Source organism: Pleuronectes platessa, chromosome 9 (assembly GCF_947347685.1).
Source record: "Pleuronectes platessa chromosome 9, fPlePla1.1, whole genome shotgun sequence".
NCBI classification, from domain to species: Eukaryota; Metazoa; Chordata; class Actinopteri; order Pleuronectiformes; family Pleuronectidae; genus Pleuronectes; species Pleuronectes platessa.
Window position 1 is genome coordinate 7,985,612 of NC_070634.1, and position 24,486 is coordinate 8,010,097.

At 42.7% G+C, this 24,486-nt stretch overlaps 2 protein-coding genes across 2 annotated transcripts in view; one reads left to right on the forward strand and one right to left on the reverse strand.

Annotated features, from left to right (window-relative positions):
- Positions 1–9,676: 9,676 nt before the first annotated feature.
- Positions 9,677–12,143, forward strand: rasl11b (RAS-like, family 11, member B). Its single transcript, XM_053430278.1, has 4 exons — positions 9,677–9,978; positions 10,091–10,147; positions 10,237–10,313; positions 11,019–12,143. The coding sequence occupies exons 1-4, from the start codon at positions 9,864–9,866 to the stop codon at positions 11,514–11,516; spliced, it is 747 nt and encodes a 248-aa protein (XP_053286253.1). The 5' UTR covers positions 9,677–9,863; the 3' UTR covers positions 11,517–12,143.
- Positions 12,144–13,101: 958 nt separating this feature from the next.
- Positions 13,102–24,486, reverse strand: part of scfd2 (sec1 family domain containing 2) — an 85,916-nt gene continuing 74,531 nt past the window's right edge. Inside the window, exons 7-9 of the mRNA XM_053430279.1 lie at positions 18,810–18,944; positions 15,911–16,030; positions 13,102–13,476 (exon numbers count right to left, since the gene is read on the reverse strand). Of these exons, the coding sequence (XP_053286254.1) occupies positions 13,384–13,476; positions 15,911–16,030; positions 18,810–18,944 (348 nt within the window). The 3' untranslated portion in view covers positions 13,102–13,383. The remainder of the gene's footprint in view (positions 13,477–15,910; positions 16,031–18,809; positions 18,945–24,486) is intronic.

A 24,486-nucleotide genomic window follows, 5' to 3' on the forward strand; every position in this document is an offset into this window, starting at 1 on the left:
ATATACTGAGGTAAACCCACTAAAAAGGTGATTGACTTCTCTCTAATTGCTGCTGAACGTTGTTTACAAGATGTAAAAAATAACAAGTACGCAAACGTGAATGGCTATTTACGCACCAACGCCTGGAGGCTCAAGAAGAAGAAGTTAGTGCTTTCATCCAGGTGTCATGTTTCCATATGAGTGTATCCATTTCCATTGCAGACAAAAGCCAGATGTTACTGGATGTTTGTGTTTTTTTTTGACCAATGGAAAAGAGACTCAAATATACCACTCATAAATATACAGTCTTTGTGTAAATCCATACTCTAAATCAAGTTTTTGCCTGATCTTGCTTACAAACCAAACAACCACCACACAAACACACAGGGGGTACAAATAAAACTCAGGGTTTTTATTATTCATGTTCATGTAAAAGACCCTGTTCTCAGCCTCCTCCATGTTGCTCCTCAACTAACCCCGAACACTCCTGTTCTGCTCCACAACAAGTTTCAGTCAGTGAAACAGCGACAGTGACTCAAGCTGTGTTGTAATCACAGCACAATACAGGGAGCAGAGAAGTTCACTGTCACCATCTAATTCAGGCGGCACTAGAAACTGTATCCGCATTTGTTATCACGTCTGTGACTCAATCATACCGATGTAAAGCACCCACATGGAAAACGGTCACAGAATAATGTTTATGTAACGTTCACTCAACAGTTTCACATTCAAACATCAGGAATAAACCAAGACCTGAGAGTGTCAGAGGATAACAGCAGCAGTCAGGTTATATAAAGCACTAAACTACTTCTTATTAACTCTTCACACAATCCACACAAGGACAGAGGCCTTCACACACTTTGCTGTCAGGTGATGAGTGCACACTGTGGCTCTTCATTTAGTTCTGACAGAATCTGATGAGAGAAGGAGGTCTGATGTTACAGCTGTTTTACTCTGAAGGGCCTCAAATAGTTGGAATAACAGGTATCTGCATTGTAAGTGCTGACACATAGATTTAAATTCATGATACATGAATAAATAATTCACAGGTAAGACCAATATTATTATAAATAAATAAATACTGCATTTGATATATGGTTAAAATAACTTAATAACTAAATCTGATGCGTAACAGGTGAAAGGGATAATAAATGACTTGAAATGCTGTTATCACATATGCATTAGTTCATATTATTATATATAGAATAGAATAGCTATATATTGTCATTGATTAAAAAAACTTAAATTTGTTTAGCAGCTTTTCAAGAAGTGTGCATAATGTAAATTTTGTGAAGAGAGCTACACTCATGTCTTACATATAAACACACGCATACACACACATGTGCATGTACTATATCCCGCGCACAGTCCCCTCATCTCCACAGCTCCAGATTCCTGTGCTGCCCTTCTTGCCCTCTGGATGCTCAGAAACATCTCCTCCCGATCACGGCCACTGATAACAGATCTGTTATTGCTGGATGTGGACGGTGAGCTGCAGTGGAGCCTGACCCGCTTTCTAGTCCCCTGACCCAAAGCAGTTCACTCCTCCAGGTGCATGGCAGTCTGGAGGCAAAGTTTATTTTCTATAGGACGTCTCAGCCATTCAATTCACTGTGCTTTAGACAAGATATGGATTTGTGTCGTAGGTGTCTTTACACAGAGCAGAGCTGTGTTTGACATTTTGATGTCACAGTGTAAAAGACCCTGAAACAAGTTGTTGTTGTATAACTGTCTTCAGTGAAAAAGAAAATACATATAAGACTGAATGGAGACGCACGTGAGAGATTTAATAACATTCAGATTTTATTACAGCAACATCGGTTCAATACCTCTAAACTGTTATCAATAACTTATTTCATATGATGGATTGAAAAATTACATGAGTTCAGGTCATAATGATTGTGTGATCGTTTTCATTACCTCATTAAGACATTCTGCATTACGTATGGAGGGGAGCTTTGAAGCAATGGAAGTTAATAGCAAGCAGCCAGTCGTTGGTTTATAGGTCAAATCAGCTGTTTCACAAAACAACTTATTAAAGTGACTGGGAGTTTAATGTCTTCTCTTTTGATAAAGGCTATAGTCAACTATTCACACCTCCTGCACCAAGTTCACTAGTACCAGAGTCAGTCAAGTAAATACAGAAAGATCCAAGAGACTTTTCACACTACATAGAAGCTAAATCATCAAGGTAATTCACTTAGTTCATGAAGATGAGTTAAGAAATGTTAAATATAATTATCTCTGACATCATGGTGTCTGCAGTACAAAAAAACACAATCAAATACAATCATCCATCACACATTCATCTACACAGGCCAAAGTTAAAGCAGTAATCCACGACTACATACACAAATTTCCGTCGGGGTGGTGAAAAAGGCTTCGATGGCCGGGGACAGAGGAGTGTTTCAAATAGTGATACCATAGTGCAGGAGGTTTCCACACTGGCCTTTTATATAAATATAACAATCTGTCGCATTAAAATGTTTGAGACACATAGACATGGTGTTGACCATGATCCTTCTCCATGTGGTTCTGCAGGACATAAATGCTCTGATTCAGTTCATGATGTTGAATGACACATCTGTGTGGTTTCTTCTTCTTCTGCAAGACGCAGAGCTCCCCTCTGACGCATACACACAGACGAGTATTCTGTGTGAGTGATTATCTAATCTGAAAAAAGTGAAAACAGGTTCGCCTTGACTTTTCTCTCCTGCGTCAAACCGGACGAGAATCTGCCCCAGAGAAAAGAGAGGAGCTCCTCTGAAAACATGAACGTGTGCTTCGTCCTTCAAGCTCTGCCAGGTAGTATTTGTACTTGTGAATGCTCAGGTCAATTAATTATTATGAGTAAAAGTATTATCCTCATATCCGACCACAACTCCTCTGTTTCCCTCTGCAGTGAGGTGGCTAGAAGAGTCACATCCCTTCATAAAGAGCGACTGGGGGCACATGATGCTGTCTGCGATTCTTCCTTACGAATGTCTGACGCACGTCTCTCTTGTTTTTTTTTCTTAAGTGTCCTTGGTGCCAACTCATTTTTTGCGATGAGCACAGCGTGTACCCTTCAGCCACACAGGCACGCAACCTCTTCTACTTCTACTATCGCACACACTGATAACAAAACCCAACATTTTATTAGTAATTCTTTCACCCACACACACACACTGTGACGGACCCTCACATACGCTGTCCAGAGAGAGAGGTGACCTTGAGATGCTCGGAGGAGATTAGTCTTCGTCTCCCTCTGAATCAAACACACACACACACACACTTCAGTATTCTTGCTTTATGTGATGTGTGTGAGCGTAGATGCACAATAACCGAACATACGCCATAGCATGGGAGTGTGTGTGGGTGTGTATCTGCACATGAATGCATGTGGTGCACTCGTGAAGATCACAGTCATAGATCTTCATAATGAAACATGTTGGGGGATCTCTATGCAATAGTCCACTGTTTCCAAGTCTCTCCTCACATACTCGAGTGGCTTGGAGGAGAGTCCCAGTTTTCAAAGGTTGCTAAGAAGATCCTTTTGTGATACAAACCTCACAGTGAACATAAAATCTACAAAGCCCCCACAGTGCTGTGAAAAGGAGCAGGTCAATTATAGGTCATTGGGTTAGAGGAGCACCAGAGACGAAGTGTGGATCTCTGGATCAAAGTGCAGACTCCTTCCTCCCTGCTTCTCCCAAACGACCACCATGACTCACAGCGCTCAACCCACAGCACAGGAAGAGAAGCCGAGTCATTCAGCAGAAGGATTAATAAAGTCTGAGCCCTCTGAAGAGGCACTTCTCACAGAAACACTTTCTCACCCGGACACAAGACCAAATACTGACAGCAAGCAGTTATTAACATTTCACAACGAGGCATCTGACTGGTGACAACTTTCTTTTGTTGGTTAACTGAACGGCCGGTTTCTCACCTGACTTCACCCCAAATCACAGGTCGTCAAACGGCCCCCGTGTTGTTGCTTTTTGTGCTTAAATGTGTGTCTCTCGTCCGTCTGTCTGCGGCGTGTTGACGGAGCGTCCTCGTGCGACACAGATGCAAACAGGGCCGTGTATTCACACTGTCAGATTCGTGGTCCCAGGTGTCTAATCCACCTGTGTGCAGGTTTATTCTTCCTGGGAGAGGTAGTGACAGGGCTGAGCCTGTTTGTCAGTCTGTGCACCAAACTGTATTCAGACACGAAGACGTGTGATTGACAGACAGACGACAGGCACACCTGTAAAAATAACAATTAAGTGTATCATGTAGGATAATGACTATAACTGCAGGATAATGATTATATATATATATATGTGACATGGGTGAACAAACTGAAACATTATCAGATATTGTCAAATTAAATATTTGGCAGCCTATTTTCACATCTTACTTTTCCTTTGTCTATTTTCAAATCTTCGACCCGTCAACCTGAACCCGGCTGCACATGCAGGGCACCATCCTGCTCATCACTGGGCTGTTGTTGCTTGTGAGCTGATGAGCTGAGCGAGGCCCCGCGTCATGCTGGGGACCGTGAAGAGGCCAGAGAAGAGCTGTGGTGAGGTGGCAGAGTTAGAGCATCAATCCAATTCACACGTCTCCTGTCCCTCTCTGTTGGGCAGAGGACAAAAAGTCCTCCTCCACACCTCACACATCATTAGACAGCACACACAGTTCTACCACACGTACATTTCTCATTGTGTTTGTTTCATTATGCTTGGCAGCATCTTCACCCTGGCAGCTCATCCACAAATCAACAGCTCCAGCCCTGTCCCAGAACCAGCCAGCGACGAAGCTGTCTGTTTGTAATAAAGCACCACAGAGGCCTGAGACTGAACCTGGCTCTGTCATCAGCTCGGTTCAGGCTGAGAAGTAAAACAGGTACAGGATGGAGAGACAGGGCTCTGGGGAAAGTCTGAAATGAGTGACATTGGCCTAAATCCATGAATGTGGTCCACTGAACCCCATGTGCAGTGCCTCTGTGGTTTGTTCTAGTTACAACCTGGATCTTTGGTCCATGTAGAAATTACATATAAAAATATGTTTGTTGATGCAGATCTGGACAAAGAGATTCATTTTTAAACAGAAGCTGGAAGGTTTTGTTTCGTTTCCAGGAATCCATTTGCTGACTTCTCTTTTACAAATTCCAAAAATGATATGTGCATCATGTTTCATTAGAAATTAATAACGTTCTATTGTTTATTATTAGGCTCAGTGCTTTAGTCCGCAGTGTCTAGTGGATGAACTGCTGGAGGTGATCTGGGCTGTGTTGGAGAAACAATTGATCATTGTGCACACAATTTTAAAGGCAAAACTAAATATGAATACAATAAATAATTAAATGAATTCAGAAATTATCATTTTTAATGTATGATTGGTATTTAATAATAATGTGGCTCATGGAAAATTCAACATTTCCTCCTTGAAAACACTTCAAGTTTATTTATGTCGCTCCAGTCATATCTGTGAAACAAAGTTGCATGAAATTGTGTCTCTCTGAAATCGTGTACACATACAAACAGTTAAAAGACAATAAACATTTTTTAAATATATAAATATTTTTATTCACCCATTGAAAAATTCATTTTTGTAAAAGTATCACTTCATATCATGAACATAGACACTCAGTGGTAACTGCATCTTGTAACTGTGAAACTAATAAATTAACAATAAACAGTGTTGAAATGAATAGTGTTAAATATAAACTATTAATTGAGCTGAATCTAGGGGAAACGACCTCTAACCCCATCTCACATCATAACCTCCAGCTGCTCCTCCACTTTAGATGCTTCAAAACAACAACTTTGCTTAAGTCTAGTTTTTCCTTTGCTCACAGGTTTTGCACGTGAGCAGAAAAAACAACGTCTCCCTCAACGCAAACAGGATAATCCCACATGTTTAAAGTCTTACCTCCGACACAAGTCTGCGGTCACATGCCATATACATGTTGGCACAAATAAACAGTGTGGGGACTGGCTTGTGCACGTCAGAAAGGAAAGTGGAAAGCAATCAGCCAATGACAGCAGAGATTAGCTGTGGACCGTAAACAGGAGAAGATTTAGACGTTTGCCATCATGCTTGTGAAGAAGTTAAAATGAATGTAAAAGCTCAGAGCTGGTATTCTTCGAGGAGGAGAAGGTGTGGTGCTGGTTGAAACCATTGTCATTCAGGTATTAAAAGAAACACCAGTGCCTTCCCACTAATGCTGTTGACATTCACAGGTATGCAAATGCTCCACCGTGTCGGAGGGTCTCACATTACAATAAGAAACAACACTAACCCTCCACCTTTGTGCGGGCTTGTGCCGGCAGGCCAATACAATTTCCATTGCTCACTGGAAATGCAAATGTTCTCGTTGATATAAACAAATAAGAAGGAGAGAGCCATGAGATGACGTGTGAATGGATCTGCCCTTCACCGTTTGGTTATCGGCAGTAAAAACAGCAAGGTTTTACTTTGGATAATTATGTATTCGCTTATGAATAAAAACAAGCAATGGAGACATTGAAGGGGCTTTGGGAATTCACACCATTTAAATCAAGTTTATATTGAGTTTCAGTCCTGTAGCTTTGAAGAAACCATGTTGTCACAACAATCTGAGCACAGAGACCGGTGTAAAGTAGTTTGCTCCTAATAAACACCTTTACAAACAATGATTAAAGGCAATGAGAATGATAAGCATCTATCATGTTACTGATAAACACATGACCATGGCTCATGAGGCTTTGCCCCCGGGTCGGAATCCTCTAAATTGCCCCAGTTTCTCTCTGATATCCCAAATGACCGTCCTTTGTGGGAAAGGCCCCGGGGGCGAGCGCTGGCCGTGTGTGCCTCCTCTCAGCTGCACTGTAAAAGGTGCGGCCACCTCGGGAAATCAGCCCTCACCTCCGTGTCAACAAGGACATCCTTCTGAGAACACATTTCACCTAACCCCCCGCCCCCTCCCTCCCTCTGCCAGCCCCCAAATTACCTTGACATTCTTCTGTTTGCGGTGAATACCCCCGAACTCTCCCTGACAATTGTCCACTCCCCAGCTACAGAGGATTACCCCCCCTCCCCCGTTTTTACCCTCTGTAACCATCTATTGTCACCTCCGTGTGAGTGACACTCTGATCCCCAGTCAGGCCTTGTTCTGCTCTGTTTTAGCTCCACTTGTCAAAGGTATTTTAATTCGCCTGCAGCTCGGCCTCAGGGCACATCCACGAAAAAGGCCCGACTGTAATCAGACAGTGACGTTTATTAGGCTGCATCCATACAACTGCATTTTCATCTGAAAACAGTGTTTAAGACAAAGGCCATTTCTAACCACTGGAAGGTTTTGGCTTCGTATCAGTTTTAATCCCTGTCCACACTAACATGCCTTATAAAGCACATCACATGAGTCATGATTTCCGAAAAACATCTCTGTTTCTGCCCGTACAGACTGAAATGCACTTCCAGCGTTTTATCTCTGAAGGTGAGTAGTGTGGACGCCAGGTGAATCTGTAGCAGAGTGGATGCATTTTTCAGATCAGAAGCGTATCATCATCTCTCAACCTTTGTTTCTCTGCTACAAAACAAGTCGCTCTCCAGCTGTCAGAACCAGCCTGAAGTCAGAACGGGACCTCTGCTGTGAGTCACTCTCCATTTCTGGGTCTCTTGTGTTTTAAATGAGTGAATCCTGCTCCTACAATAAAGGACAACATCCCACGCAGACATCCGTTCTTCCATACGTCACCATCAGCCTTCTCACCTGGTCTTTTTTTTATCTTTCTGTTTTACAGAGACGCTGCAGCACGGGCGCAGATTACCAACGTCACATCGTTTAAAACTGACAGGAGCTCCAGCTTCACTCTCGCAAATAAAGTCAACCTCGGAGAAAACATCCAACACAGCATCAGATACTGTGATGGTGGTATTATGTGCTGTATTTACTGAGTATTTGCAAGACAGCAGGCTGCACCATGGCAACACTGCTCAGGGTGGCGTTTAGTTTACCACATTGGCTGTGATGTGGTTAGAGGGGCAGCCGCGTGTGAGTGTGTGTGTGTGTGTGTGAATGTTTGCGTGTGTGTGTGTGCGTGTGTATACACCTATAGCAACCGAGTCTGCTCATGACTCTTGGCCACTAATTTCATATTTCATCCCAGCCACCTGTCATCAGGGCTCTTATCAAAAATACATACCAGAGCATAATCACAGAAGCAGCGGCTGCCAACATACCTCGGAGCACATGAGCACAAACGAAGGATGGGGGAGAGGGAGGCGAGGGGAAGGGAAGTGGGACAAAGAGATGGTGCAGGTTCAAACACAGTCGCTGAAATGATTCACCATGTGAAAGGTAAATTAATGTTTTCTTATGCTGCAGCCATTCACTGTTGTACCGGAGCTGGGAGCTCTCACATCATCCACAGCGTGAACGGGCTCTTGTCACGTATGTATATGTGTGTGTGTGTGCATTTGTAAAACAGCACCCCCTGTGTGGAGGATGCACATGTATAGGGGGCATGTCTGAACAGGTCACCGGCTAAGCACAACACCAGAATCGGATTCAGCCACATCACAGTCCACACACTAACATGATAACAACATCATAATAATAGGTTTCACCCCTGTTTGTTATTTTGTAAGTAAGATGATAGAAAAACAAGTGAGCAGATCAGCACGTCACCTGGTGGAAGGATGTGAGATGAGGTCAGGGACAAACCCAGTCAGTTGCTGTGTGGATCTGGATCAGGGGTAGATCCAGGATATCTTTTCCACTCTCTGTATCATTGTGAGTTTGGGTGTTTTTCAACATTATTCAGGGTTTTATTGTTTTACATTGTTGAATCAATGCACATGTAGAAAGTCAAGTGGCACAATCCGCCTGCAGCTTGAGCAGGGAACTGATGAGTGTGTGGAATTCTACTAAAGTTTTAAAAAATGCATCAAATTAAGAATGATTTAATGTTGTATTAACTTTGTCACTTGATATTTTGAATGAATATCTCCCTATGAGACAAACTGGGCTGAACCTTTATCTCCAGGCAGCTTCTGAGGTACAGTGTGTCTGAAATGTTTTTTTCTCAATTCACTACAAATGTGAATATCAATTTTATCTTCTCAATATAAACTGCCTATATTGCATAGATACCAGACCCTTTTTTATTTTGATTAATATTAACCTTTGACAGTCACTGACAACACAATGGTCCGACAGCTGCTCAGAAACAGAACGCCATGTTGGACTCTGGAGTTTGCACCTTTACTCATCATACGGCCTTTAACAATAAATTACAAACACACCATAAGGTATAAATGAAGGAAAGATAAAAAAAAGCAAAGAAAAAAACGTTTATGTCAACATGACTCAATAGTCATTTGAGTTTTATCACAGAATAATATATTTTAGTTTTTTCAAATTTTCAAATGTGGGTCTCCGCTTGTTCCAATAGGATGTATATATATATATATATTTATTTATTTATTTATTATCAGTAGTAGTGCTCACTGTAAAGCATCAGATGACCTACTTCTTCTCCTCCTCACCTGCAGACGGGTGGTGTTGGGTCGGGTCCCCCGGCCTGAGGCCCCCCCCCTACTGCAGGATCTTCTCTGAGCTCGTGTTATCCACGTGTGGGCTGGATCGCACGAGGAGAGGAGGAGGCGCGGGAGCGGGGAGGAGGGGTGTTGGGGCTCACCGGCAGCCAATCAGAGCAGAGCACCGCTCCAGCCCTATAAAGCTCGCGAGCGTCTATGAGCAGCACAATCCAGTTTCGGTGATCTGTGTCTGTTCTCATCTCAGCAGCAGTTTGTGTTTGCACAAGGAGCTGGACTCACTCTGGATTACTGAACCTTTTTCTGAAGATCTGGAAAAGATATCCGTTTCGTTCCCTCGTTGATTCTTTATTCCTCTGGACTGAAAACTGAAAATGCGTCTGATCCAGAACATGACGACCATCGCGGAGTGTGCTGCCCCTGAACACCGGGTGCCCAACAGGGTGATGAAGATAGCAGTGATAGGAGGAAGCGGTGTTGGCAAAACAGGTGAGAAACCGATATATACTAAAGAAATCCCTCTGCTACACTTCCATTGAAAGCGATGCATCTTGCCCCGCATCGTCCTGTATTCTAATCCCGTGTCTTTTTCTTGTTTCAGCGCTTGTTGTTCGATTCCTCACCAGACGCTTCATTGGAGACTATGAGAGAAATGCTGGTGAGTGACTGAGACATGAAACCTGATGTGTGACACTGACTCTCTGATATCCGGAGACTGAGGGTCTAACTCTTCCTTTGTTTTCTCAGGTAATCTGTACTCCAGAGAGGTCCAGGTGGACGGAGAGCAGGTGACCATCCAGGTGCAGGACACTCCTGGTGCAGAGGTGAGATCTTTGCTCCTCTTCATCTTCCTCCTCCTCTTAGACACATTAGAAACAGTTTAGTTTCTGTGCGCTGACTGTCAGGCAACTGAGGTGTGAGGTCTTCCCATGTGACAATCTGTGAATAATCCAATACAAGGATCATAATCTAATTCACTGTCTGACTGTGGAGATCATCTAAGCCTCCTCTGACCGGGCATCAGGCCAATGCTGAACTAGTGTGTTAGTGCGTATTATTTCCTCCTGAAGCACAGTCTCCATCAGTCTGGCCGTCTAATCTCCCATTTATTTTAATGGATGTCTGAGGACAGAGTGACTGATACTGGTCCACACACACACACACACACACACACACACACACACACACACACACACACACACACACACACACACACACACACACACACACACACACACACACACACACACACACACACACACACACACACACACACACACACACACACACACACACACACACACACACACACACACACACACACACAGAGCCCCCAGTCACCCACACCTCTCTGTTCAGGAGCAGTAACTCTAAACCCTCCTGTCGGCCTCAGTAACATTCCACTCATTACAGAATATCTCTTACACAAAGTCAGGGAACGTTCAGTCTTAATTCTGTCAATGTAAAGTCTGATTCGGAGTGTGTGCTTGGTTGTGTATTAATTCCTCTCTCTCTCTCTCTGCTTCCAGATGACAGATAATGGAGTCAGTCTACCTGACCATGTGAGCTGCTCCATCCAGTGGGCCGATGCTGTGGTGCTGGTGTACTCTGTGACAGACCGCCGCAGCTTCGACCAGATCCAACAGCTGCACCAGCTGGTGACTCGCACCGGTGGCGCTAACGTGCCCCCCGTGATCCTGCTCGCCAATAAGGCGGACCTGGTGCACCTGAGGGGTGTGGACTCTCAGCAGGGCCCCCTGCTGGCTGGAACTCTGGGCTGCTCTTTCTACGAAGTGTCTGCCAGCGAGGACTACAGCCAGGTGCACGACGCCTTCCACAGGCTGTGCTGCCAGCTCGCCAAGCGCCCGCCGCCCGCCTCCAACTCCTCAAACAACTCTGTCGGCGCCGCCACGGAGAAGCGGCGCTTGCCCCTCATCCCCAGGCCCAAATCTCCCAACATGCAAGACCTGAAGAGGCGATTCAAGCAAGCGCTGTCCGCCAAGGTCAGGACCGTCACCTCGGTGTGAGGACAAGATGGAAGTGGTTCTGAGCAGCCACAGGAAGAATAAATTAAGAGGTCAGAGATGATCTGTGCTTCTTCACTGAAGTCCTGTTCCAGCCTGGCTGACGAAGACAGGACTGAGGGGAACAGTGGAAACTCCTGTGTGGTGGGAGGCAGAGGTGAATGACCTCTGAGTGAGCAGGAGTCTGTCCTGACCACATGTGAGAGGAGAAGCAGGGAGGAGGCTCATCGTCCGTTCAGGAGCAGAGGAGACGGGCGAGGCCACAGCTGCAGCCGCATGAGGTTGACTGATCCCGGACTGAGCTCCTTCAATCACAAACTGGAAACCAAGCTCTCCTGGAAACAGCAGCTCTCAAGGACTCTGCTGCTTATTTTGAGCTGCTCTGCCCGTTGTGGCAATTCAGCCGCACGGCTCTGCTCAATGATGGTACAATTATACACCAGCTGCTCCAGCCAGAGCTCGGTGCAGCTGGGTGTGTGTGGGGGGTTGTATTGGGTCAACCAATGCAGTATGTAGCATGTGACATTATTATGACTGATGCACTTTATAAAAAAAAAGACCAAAGGGCCTATTTTTATTTATTTGTAACGAATTCACTGTGTGTTCACAATAAATTGATGATGAATTTGACTCTGTCTCTGGGTTTTCACTTCGGATCTATCTGTGTGGTGCATGTGTATTTTTTCAGAAACTGCAGCACATGTAGGTGGTATGTTCCAAAACTTTCATTTTCAAGTCCCTCATGTCTCAGGCCATGGCTTCATAAGAGTAAGATAGAGAGATGACGCAAATAAAAGAGATAGGAGCGCACATACCTCCACCGAGGCCCAACAGTATTGAATATTCCATCATATCTGGCAATGTTAAAGGAAGTAATCAAAAATTCCTGGATCCACAACAATATTTTAATGGGTTCTTCCCTGACCACGTTCCAGATCCTTCCAAAAGGTTTTTATAGAAATCTGCTCCGTTGTTTTGTAAAATCTTGTCAGAAACCCAAAAACTTGCCGGTGTTATCCTTCACCGCAGAAAATCAGTTCATCAAAGAAGATGAAGGATGAGTTCAGTTAGTTTACTCGGGGACGACCTTGTTTTATTAGGGACTCTTCTGAGAATCACGACCTCCCAGAACACGAGGACACTCTCCTCAACCAAAACCTGTGTTTGTGTACGTTACAGATCGGTTTATTTACAATGCAAAATCTAATTAGCGAACCTTAAATATCCTGTTCCTGATGGGTCGCTGAGGCCAGAGCAGTACACGGGATTCAGTGGGTGACTGTGCTCCTAGCCGAAATGTGGGAGGTGACTCGTGTGGAGAAAGACGGGCAGCCCAGGAGGCGCTAAACAAGCTCCCCATGTGAGCAAATTATCTGGCTCGCAGCAGACACCGTGAAAGGACTTAATTATTCTGTTTGCCACCATGAGATGAGAGCGCTAACGGAGAGTGTGTATTCTCACCAGCACGGCACAGCCTCGCTCCCTTCACACCTCCATCGCAATGAGTTCGCACACGTGGCCGGATTCTAATGCACGGCCAACAAATGATGTAGAGTGCATGGAAAAATACAAAATAACCGCACGTGTGTGTTGAAAAAAAGGATTAGCACGTTTTATTTTTAATATTTGGCGCAAGGAGCATCTGAAACATACTGGTACTCAGAAAGATGAAGGATGTCGAGTGTCACACACATTTATATCACATTTCTTTTCCAAGAGAGATAATCTAATATCTATATTATTACTTTACAACCCTCTTTCAGAGCATTTCCACCAACTCACACACAGGTTAGGAATGTTGCACTTGCTAATCAATCCCTTCATTTCCATTTTACAGCTTTTGTTTGTGGTGCAGGAGTTCTTCTGCCGTTCAGACCCCGATGTCAGGCTCCAGTCTTTGGGTGGTGAAGAGCAGCTCGGGGATGTCGGTCGGCCTCAGCAACCTGGTGGACAGAACCAGCACCTGGAGCGGAGCACACACACTCATGAGGGTTAGAAGAAGCCACAGTGTTTAACTTGGAGTCTACAAATGGAGACTTCTGTTGCACTTTATTTTTATTAGGTGACATCTCAAAAAGCATGTTTTTGTTGGCGATACTCGAACCATGATCTGACTCTTTGTCATTCAGACACAAGTGTAAATGTTCATTATGGATTTATTCAGACATGATTAAAGTAATCAATTAATGATTTTATAACTCATGTTCTTGACAAAGGCTTGTATTAAAAAAGTCAAAATACATCACTGTCCACAGCATTTTGCTTCGTATTAAATAAAGTCCTATAATCCACAAGCATGAACCACAAGCACAAGTCATCCCAAATAACATGGAGATGATTTGACATCTTTTATTACAATTTAGAAAATGGTTACCAGGATCCACTCTGATTCTGTTTCCCACAGACATACATACAGTATCTCAATTACAAACATTAAGTGCTTATTCAGACATGTAAAAGCGCTACTACAATAAAGTGAGATGTGAATGTCTGAACAGGGCTTCGGATTTCATTGTGAGAACTGAGAATTCAAGCTGTGCAAAGAAGCAAACTAATGTTTGACGTTCTCCTGTGAAGTCTGCAGGGTGAAGGGCTCGACACTCACACTTTGTGGGGATCTACACTTTTTTAAATTAGCTGATGCACTTTCTATAAAGGAAAAAACTCTGACAACAAATGTTCATGCATCTCATGATGTAAACAATGATATAAGTTCAGATGCCAATTTAAAAACATACATTTTGTGTTTATGAATGGCAGATTTAGAAGACTGGAGGTTCTTATCCGGCCCATACTGTCTGGTGTAGCTTTCTAGTTTAGAGTAGAACTACAGCTCTCTCAGGCTGTATAACAGAGAAGCCCTGTTCTCCTGCAGCCGTGTTGCTTTAACTCCAGGTCAGCACCTAAATTTGGCAACGGTCCTGTTTGTAGTGGCAGAGTCTTATTCTGAAGAATTTCGTCCAAGTGCAAGAGCAAAACGTAGCAGTCTATTCCCAGAGGAACTTTTAGGGGAAGATGAAGTAGAACTTCATGAAAGTCTGATCCACAGTACCCTGTGCATGTGGTAAGGTAAGAGTGTGTATCCTAAGGTCAGTGTGTGTGTGCGGGCTAGAGGCTTATTATACAAGCTCGTCTATATTCAGTTTTCCTGATTACAGATGGGACGCTTTGATCCTTGCAAGGCCTTTCATTGCCTCTGGCCTCCTTCTCAAAGCCTTTTATTTAGACAAAGCCACATAACCCCGCCTGATCTCCCTGTTTGTCCTCCTCGCCCTCCTCGCTCTCCTCTCACCCAGAGGAAACGCATTCATCTGCATGTTTTACATGCCACTGTGGACTGCATATGCAATCAGCACAAAACCGCTCAACATACAGGAGCAGGCAGACACAACATCTGATGCATGTTATCAACACGTGTGAGGATCAGACGATGCTCTCACTTGTTTTGGAGAAGGCCTGATCAGTGTATGTAGAGCGGCGTTCATGTCTGCTCATTGTTTGCAAGCTTCAATTAGACATCTGTGTGGAGGTGGACACTTTGTAAACCTGTCCTCAAGGTCACCTACACGGGTCAAGTGAATCTCTCCCATGTTTTATCTCGATTTATGTTTTAAATGGCCAAAGACATGAATCGGTTCAATTCATACATCAATTCTTTAGATTGTGTTCAGCAAGAGGAGTGCATTGGTGGCACCAGATGTTGAGAAGAAGGTTTCTTTTAAATTGCCCATCATGCTAATACAGTTACACACACAGTACGCTCTATGATTACATCCACATACTACACTTGTAAAACACATCACTGGTGCAAAGTTTACGTCTACCACCTACACTATTTCTGAGTTTTTGAGAGCCTGAAACTGAGAAGTTTGGAAACACTGCAGGCCTTCTTTTAGTTTTATCCAGGGTTACATTGCAGTCTGGACGGGCAGAAACGAAATCCTTGGGAAACAATACTCGACTCTGAATATAAGGACAAGTAATATAAGTGATACAGAGCTACAAGACTTATATGGACAGCGATTGTTTTTTAAATGCTGTTTAGAGCCTTTTACCAATCCTGCCTGCCTGCGGAGGACAGTAAAAACTTCATGGATGTTTTAATTTACCACAGACATGGGCAAGATTTCACCTGTAATTTCTAATGGTCAGCCTGACTGTGGCAGACAAGTATGTGAAAAGAGAGAGAAGAAGAGAGAGAAGAAGAGAGAGAAAAAGAGAGAGTTTTTGCTATATCTACATAGCATATTTGTAGACTCAACTCTCTTCCTTTAATAACATGTAATTTCAGAACTAGCATGGACACTAAAACATAGGCCGTGCACAGGTGAGGTAAGTAGTGTGGTACGAGCTTCAGTCACCTGGTGGTGAAATGCAACTGAGTCTAGTCCACTCACCTGAGAACCTGGTTTGTGTGTGGTGACAATCTCTTTGATGAGACGCAGCTCTGAGGGTGTGACGCCTCCTACCACAAAGAGGAGGAGCACGGGGTTGTCGCTGGGATGCGGGCGACTCACCTGCAGATAACACAGGACATTGCGATGAGTTACTGTATTTTCAGGTCCTCTTAGGTGTTGATACCGTCCCCCATAATAGACAAGTCAGTGACTTTGTCCAGTGAACAGTTTTATATTTTCCTCTATTTGTTATTATCTGTGGTTCTCTGTGTCCTGCTGCTGAGTCACTGCTCAGCAGGACACATGCTACTGAGGAGAGAGGACTCCATAAGGACACAGGTCACAGCATCCCAGCGGATTGATGTCTTCTCAAGCTGGTGTCAGGATGGCTGACACGTGGACAGGGAGGCAGACACCCCCCCCCGTTCCCATTCAACACATGCAGACACAAACCAACGTTCCACATCACCTGTTCACATGCACTCAGAAATGTACAAGTGCAGAAAAAAATGGGAAAACCATTAACTGTCACTTAAAGATGCATTTTAACAGCAGGGTACAGTCTGCTGAGACTCACTGCAGGAGAAGAATGGGTGTACTATTATTCGTCGAGCTGTAACCTGTGAGTGCAAACCAAGCAATCAGAGCAGCAGGGGGGCGGAGCTGAACTGACAGTAGCCGTACACGTGAAGCACCAGCAGGCAGGGCTGAAGCATGTCAGGGCTGAAGCATGTCAGGGCTGAACGACATGTGCTTGTTGATTTGAAAAAAATGTGTGAATAAATGCTCTCTGGTGTATCTGCTCATGTTAATATGTTGTTCCATCAGACAGATTTGCAGACACTTGACATCACACGGCATCGCAGACATGTGCTAGTAGATCCACCACGTGCATCGCAGCCGCCCGAGGCTGAACCATGTGCACGGCCATGGGTTACACCGGGAGGGAGGGCTTATGGACATGTGTGGTGAGGAGGTGCGAGCTGTGTTTGCCTTCGGGTGTAAGGGAGGAGACATTATAATAATATAATAATATAGTAATATAATAATAATAATATAAATAATAACACATTATATTTTTGGGCACCTTTCATGACACTCAAGGACACCTTAAATGTACACATAATTTGAATAAAAACAGATACACAACAATAAAAACAGACCAAACATGAATACAAACAAAATTCAACAACAGATTGATAAAAGAAAAAGTAAATACCAAAAAAATTCACTGAGTTCACCAATCGGGAGAGATGAGCTTTTAAACCAATAATCAAAAAGCAAATGGTACTCCATAAATGTGAGATATCCTGGGACTTTGAACGTATATTTGCTGGTGGTAGTGAGACAGACAAAGTGAGGCTGAATTTACATTTGAAGGAGCAGGATTCTCCTGTACAACCAGGACTCTGTCTAAACAAAGACCTAACAAAGCACAGCAGACCCACACAGAAGTTGGTAACAGACAATTAAAGATGATATTTTAAGCCACAGTGTACAAGCTTTCAGTGGGTCATAATTCAAACTTGGGTCCAGTGTGCTTAGTGATATAAACCCTGGTGTATGCATAGGTCCTGGGGTTAAAAATAGACGTTTTATTGGGGTGTTTTATTGCATTAAGGGTGGGCACTGTGCTTCTATACAACTCTCCAACTTTAGGTTTATAGGTTTGTCTGAGTTGGTGCTTCCTGGGCCAACTTTCTCAATGTGTGTAAAACCAGGCCACGGTTACACAACCGCACTAATTCCTCCCCCCAGGGTAATCATCAGTTTAAGCAGACCCATATGTGGGATAATCAGAGTGTGGACAGCGACCTGCTTTGTGGTGGATATACATTACCCACAGGTCTAAAACTGCCTGTCTGTGGCCTCAGTATTACTGCAGCCAACAGATCGGACCTTCTCGTGTTCTTCAGGCACATTTAGAACTTCAGAGAAAGAAATGACTGAAAGTCATATAAACTGATCATTCAATAAAGCAGGCTATTAAGCAACAGGTGTGAAAGTGGAGCCATTCTGTTTACTGTGAAACCAACTGCATCATTTGAAGAGACAAAACTTCAAATGGATCATAAGGATGTATGGTGGGTTTTGTTATGTAAATTCCAGTGTTGACCACTCTATGATCAATTAACACCATCTCTTCCAGTGTTTCCGTTGCTTTTAAACTTTTCTTCCAGGACCATTTACAGGGCTTGAGATCATCTGAGGTTTATGTTTTACACAAAAAATTAATGGGATTCTTCAAAGCGGTCAACTGGTTTGATGTTTACAGGCTTTTAATTGTTATTAACCAATACGTTTGATTAAAGGTTGGGATGACCAGTGCTAAAAAGCTGCTTACTGCTTTGTCTTTAATACATTTTTCTTGTGGGTCCTTTTCAACATTCTCAGCACATACCTATCATCAAACTTCAGATGGTCAATTCAGCAGTTAGCAGCGTTTTGTTCACTCCATTCACCAAAGATGGTAAGGTCATATAAATGAGCCATAAAGCATGACATGTAGTATTTCTTCACCCACTGGTCACTTGTCAAAGTGATTCAGCTACATTTCATTTGTTACTGGATTCAAATAAGATACTCTGCTGGATTTAAATTTTTTTACATGGTTATTGTGGAAGATTTCATGCTTTTATCTGTGAGCATTTTACCTGTAGCTTTGTCAGTTCTTACAACATTCAGGAATTTTCGTCTACCTCTTCATATTTATGGGGGGTCCTGAAAACACTACGGATGAAGGGATTCTAGAAGGGCTGGATGGCCATTACCCCTACATCACATAAAGAAATGGTTCAACAGTAGTCCTTCACCTCCACGCACAAAACGAAGGGGTAGGGCCAAGTGGTAGATTTAGTTAGAAACAAGTTGGTGTGGATGTGTCTGAGTGGTTTCTAACCTTCATGAACATACTGAAGCCGGTCTTGAGCAGGTCTGTGAGCCCTCCAGACATGTGTTCGATGTCGGGACATTCATGTCTGTTGGGGTGGAAGACTTCCTCCAGGACCTGTCGCAGAAAAGGACGATACGTCGCCTGCAAAACACAAACATCACACTTGAACATAACGATCTGTGAACAATCAAAATATCTTCATTGACAACACTTTTATTTTTAACTATAGAGATGTGCTAACTAAAATAAATCAGTATATGAGGAGTGAAGAGCTGGTGAAGAGGTGTTTTCCAATGGAAGGGCTTTGTTTCGCCTCTGTAGAGACAGTGGAGTTATAAACAACTCCACTTGACCAAACAGGCAGCTGATCTATGAGTCATTTCAGGAGAGTTTGAGCCCTACTGTAATCAGGATAAAAATATTACACTGCTGGCTGTGGCTGAAATTTGGATTTGATCAATCAAGATAAGGTATTTAAGGGGATAAACCTAAACCCAGTATTAACACCCTTTGATGTTAGAGAGTCCTCTCAGTATTTCTGAACAAATCATTCACCCAATGATGAACATCATCCAAACTACCATTCTGCTTTTATCACTTTTAAACTTGTCATAAACTTGTATTCATTGCTTGCTCTCCAAGCCACAGGAGATGGCAAGACAGATTTAACGTTTAAGGTAAAATACTTAACAATGCTGGAGGGGCGTCATATTCTGACTTGTTGTTGATGCTCTGCACACACATATTGGCACCATCATATGACCATATCCTGCTTTGTTAAAACAGCAGACATCTTCCCTCTTACTTCTCCAGTGTAACGAGCTGCCAAACCTTCACAATCACAGCAAGTAGTTACTTTTATCTCCTCAGTCTGACAGAGAAAAGCAGGAGTATTTGCAGAATCTTGACTAAAGCCTCATGAATACATTTTAATATTCCTAAAAGTTGATTTATGACAGAAAAGCACAACAGCAAGAGGGGAATCTGCTCTTTCTGCCCAGCTATCCAGGACATAATGTACCATATATAGCCCTCAAAGCTCACGGATCACGAAGCCGAGACAGATTTCTTTAAGGGAGTGAAGTTTGCTGTCCCAGATAAGACTTGGCAGAGATTTGTGTAAGTACTTTGAATAGCAGAAGTCTTAAAATAGCAGTGGAAATATCTTTCAGTGCTGAAGCCCTAGCTGGATAACATTTTACAAGAGGCTACAGTTTATAGTTCTTTAGGAGTTGGTATGGAGCTCATTGAGGAGATATGTTGAACTGTGAGCGAAGCAAAACTTTTCCTTTCAATGTTGTCAAAGTAACATCTGAGCACTCAGAAAAGACTAGAACCAAACTGTTGATTCAAGCATTAAATATACAGCCACAATATAACCCAAATACCACTGTATCCAGGTGCCTCTGCCCACAGACGCCCCCCCCCCGCCTCAGTGTGGAGCATCAGCATTTATCATTCCTACCAGAAGCCTCCCACTCCTCTCGTCCATGTGGAGAAATCACATCAGGGGAGAACCTGACGTCCACGTTGTATAATCATAATTACACAAACTAATATTTACATCCACCCACATGCCTCTGCTGCATGGGTCAGCTCCCACAAACAGAACTGGGAGTAAACACATTAGTGATTCACCTCTGGTCATACATGCAGATAAACAACAGCATCACAGGCTCTAATGACGAATCCAACCCACAGTCACGCTCACTCCATTTTCATCTGCTTTCCAAAAAGGTAAAAACAATTCCATCACATCACCACTGCAAACACCCACATGGTAAAAACAATATTACAATTAATCACAATACCAGTATTCCTCTAGGCGCGCACACAGAATTGTTGTGTGATAGTAAAAGTGGGGTTTGAGGGGTCATCAAAACTAGAGCAAAGTGTAAGACCATTTACAATTTACACACACACAATGATTTCGAGCAGGATACTACAAAACATTATACTAGCAACCTAAGCCACCTACAAACAATATACTGTATCTTGTTTATTCAATTCAGCCACAAAAATGTCAGCTTGTGATTTAAATGTGTGAGACTACTTCTTGGTTGGGCGCTGGGTATCCTGATAGTGACTCCAGGGAATCACTGGCTTGCCCAAAACAGTCAAATGATCCCTTTCTATCTAATATGCGAAGATTATAGAGACCAAATTAGATTATATTTAATTAGGTTAACTGACCCTTTAGTTTAGCTGCAATATTGCAATGACATTAATACCACCTTTATTTCTCCAGGTGAAGAGCTAGTATATAGTAACTATAATGCAACTGAAATGTATAAACATTCTCTGCTATAAAATCTGATCATCCCTAAAAATTGAAAATAATTACAATTTACTTCATCTAGCCCTTGTGTCTACTGTTAAAAAAACAGCTAACACCAACTGAAGGATATAATTTAGATTCCCTCCCAGGTCAAATTAATCTGCAGTAGACAAGTTTTTTTAATCAGCTCCGGATCTGATCGACAGGGATGGAGACAAAACACCTTGGACATATCGGGGGAAAAACACAAGCAATGCGAAATACGTTTTTTTTTTAGTGGCTTTACATAAGTTTCAAAAACCTGTGTATACCTGCTAATTTGGGTGTAACAGAGGTATAGATGAGTCGTCTCAATCTACTTGGCTGACGGCTGCATAACATGATGAAACGACTTTGTGAAGTCATTAGTAACATTGGATCATGTGGTTTGTTACAAGTGACTCATGTACAGTTGCAATCAGAAATATTCAACCCCCTCATCTCAATATACATTATAGTGATGTGGATGACAGATAATGACAATAAATGACAAAAAAACCTCATCAAACAACAAAAGATATTTGTTGATGCGTATTTTAGTTATTTTGACAACAGAAGTTGACTTAACTTTGAAATTCAAATGAAAAATGTAACTCTTTCAACACATGTGCATGTGCAGTATTATTCAACCCCCCAGCTTCAGTACTTTGTGGCGCATCCTCAAGCTTTTATAACGTATTTCGGTAAGTGCGGACAACCTTCTTACACCTCTCGATTGGAATCTTTGCCCATTTTTCAAGTGCAAAAGCCTCTAGATCAGTGATGTTTGATGGCTTCCATGCTGCAACTGCCTTCTTTAAATCCCACCAAAGATTTTCAATCAAATTTGAATCTGGTGACTGTGAATGCCATTCCAGGATGTTCCAGAATCTTTTTCTCAATCAAGCTTTGGTGGACTTGGAGGTTTTGCTTTGGATCATTGTCTTGCTGGAAAGTCCAATGATCACCAAGGTTTAATTTGTCAACAGAAGGCATCACGTTCCTCTTTAAAATGGCCTGGTATTTCTGTGAGTCCATGATGCCATGTACACAATAAAGATTGCTAGTTCCTGCCGCAGAAAAACAGCCCAACATCATCTTTGACCAACCTCCATGCTGGACTGTGGGGATGGTATTCTTATGGTCATAAACCTGGCCTTTCACACGCCAAACATACCGCTGGTCCATACGTCCAAACAGTTCCAGTTTGGTTTCATCAGTCCATAGAACTGACACCAAAAACTCAGTAGTCTTATCCAAATTCCTCCTGGCATATTCTTTTTATTCAGTGCACGTCTTATAGTTGCCACTGACGCACTTGTACCAGCCTTCATCAGGTCATCCTGTAGGTGTCTTGCAGTCACACAGGGGTTTATCTGAGTTGTTCTGACTAAGTTGCTGAGGGTCCTTGATGAAATGTTGGGCTTTCTTCCACGGCCAGGCAGGTTTGAAGCTGCTCCATCATTTTGAAACTTCCTTATAATGTTCCCAATTGTGTCTCTTGGAATATAATTTTGGGGGGAAATCTTCTTCTACCCAAGGCCTTTCAGGTGTGATGAAATAATCTCCTCTCTCAGCTTTTGTGGAAGCTCCTTTGTCTTTCCCATGATTGCAACTCACCTTGAATACCTTCATGGGTGGGGTTTATATATGCATCACAGCTGAAGCAAATGAACGATCAGTATAGAGTTCCCAAAGGCTTAATAATGTTTCAACTCAACTTTAGGACAAAAAAACTGTCAGACAGCTTTGAAAACAACAATATTATAAAGGGGTTGAATAATTGTGACATGGCTATCTTAACAAAATAAACTGCTACACACAAATACTACATCATGCATTTTCCGTGTTGATTTTCTGTATCACTCAACTCATACAGAAGTCATCCGAAGCAGAATCTTGCTCAAAGAGCAAGATTCAAAGAGCAAGATTCTGTCAACTTTAATTGATAAATCCTTAAAATCTTTGGGGGGTTGAATATTTCTGATTGCAACTGTACATTGTGTAAACTCACCACTGTAGGAACTGTGGTTAGATAATCTCCAACAGCAGCCACAACTTATGATGTGCAGACATTCATGTGAGTCACAGCTGATTTAACAAATAGCACTGCACTTTTATTCACAGTGTTCACAGTTCAACAGTGGGAGTAATGGCTGATGTCTCCTGAAGCCATGTTTATGTGTTATATTTATGTAGCAATGATCCATATTGGACAGAGGAGGCTAATATATTAGAAAAAGGGAGTAAATAAGAAGTAAATAGTGAGTAAATATATATTGTTTCTTTTGATTGCTTTTCTTATGTGTGTTGTATTTATTGTGTTTTTGTGTTTTTATGTTTCTATGTTCATGTTCATTGTATGCACCAATAACCAGAGCAAATTCCTTGTAGGTGTAAACCTACTTGGCAATAAATACTTTCTGATTTTGATTCTGATCTGATAAATACAGTTGGTACATTACATCAGTACCGTAACCAATGCAGTTTCACTTTGAAAATGCTCAGGCATTAGTGTTTGTGCTCGCCACATAACCCTCCCCGTGTCTCATTGATAATCTAAACAAGTTAAAAGGGCTGTGATAAAAACTGCAATAGTCTCTCAGACAAGCTTCTCCCCTCCGCCGAGGACAGTATCCATCAATTTGTCAATATAATCCCCTCACTCACATGACACTGAAAGCTGTATGGCTGAATCTTACAGTAACCAAATGCTCAGTGCAACTCCTGCAAACATGCAAATAATCTGATCCCTCTGACCCACTGCAGTGTGGAAAGAGTGTTTTTTCAGGATCACTGTGAACAAAAGCAGCAGACACATGTGAGAGGTTGTGAACAATGTCAAAACCTCACGTTTGTGTCTGAACCCGGGGGCAGAGAGTGCAGGGAAGAGCTTCTGTTTGAGGACGACATCTTGACCGATGGTTGGGCTTCATGGGGAGAGGGGCTGCGTGCTGAGAGAGGCTGATGGATTTCTGATGTTTCTCAGGAACAGCCCGTAGCTGGCAGATATCACGCTGCTCTCTGTTTGTATGGAGCCGTTTTCAGGTTTCAGCAGGAACAGGGACAGACAGGTCTGTCCTGACGGAAAGAGTCAACCCATTTTGACAAAGATGATATAGATGTTATGTTTTCGGCTATTACTCTCCTGCACTTAGATGGGGATATTTACAGTAAAGCAATATTCACAAATTCCAAAGTTTGTGAGAAATTCTAGTGTGTACATGTGTATTTGTGTAATCAGTTCCAAGACATTGTGCAATCAAAGTGCTTTTTGAACATCGGAGGGCAGAGGACGAATATAAAACTCTGTTCCTCCTTTTCCTTCTGAGGCCGCGAAGAGAAAAAGTTAATTTGTTTTACTAATTTGACATTCTTGTAAATTGT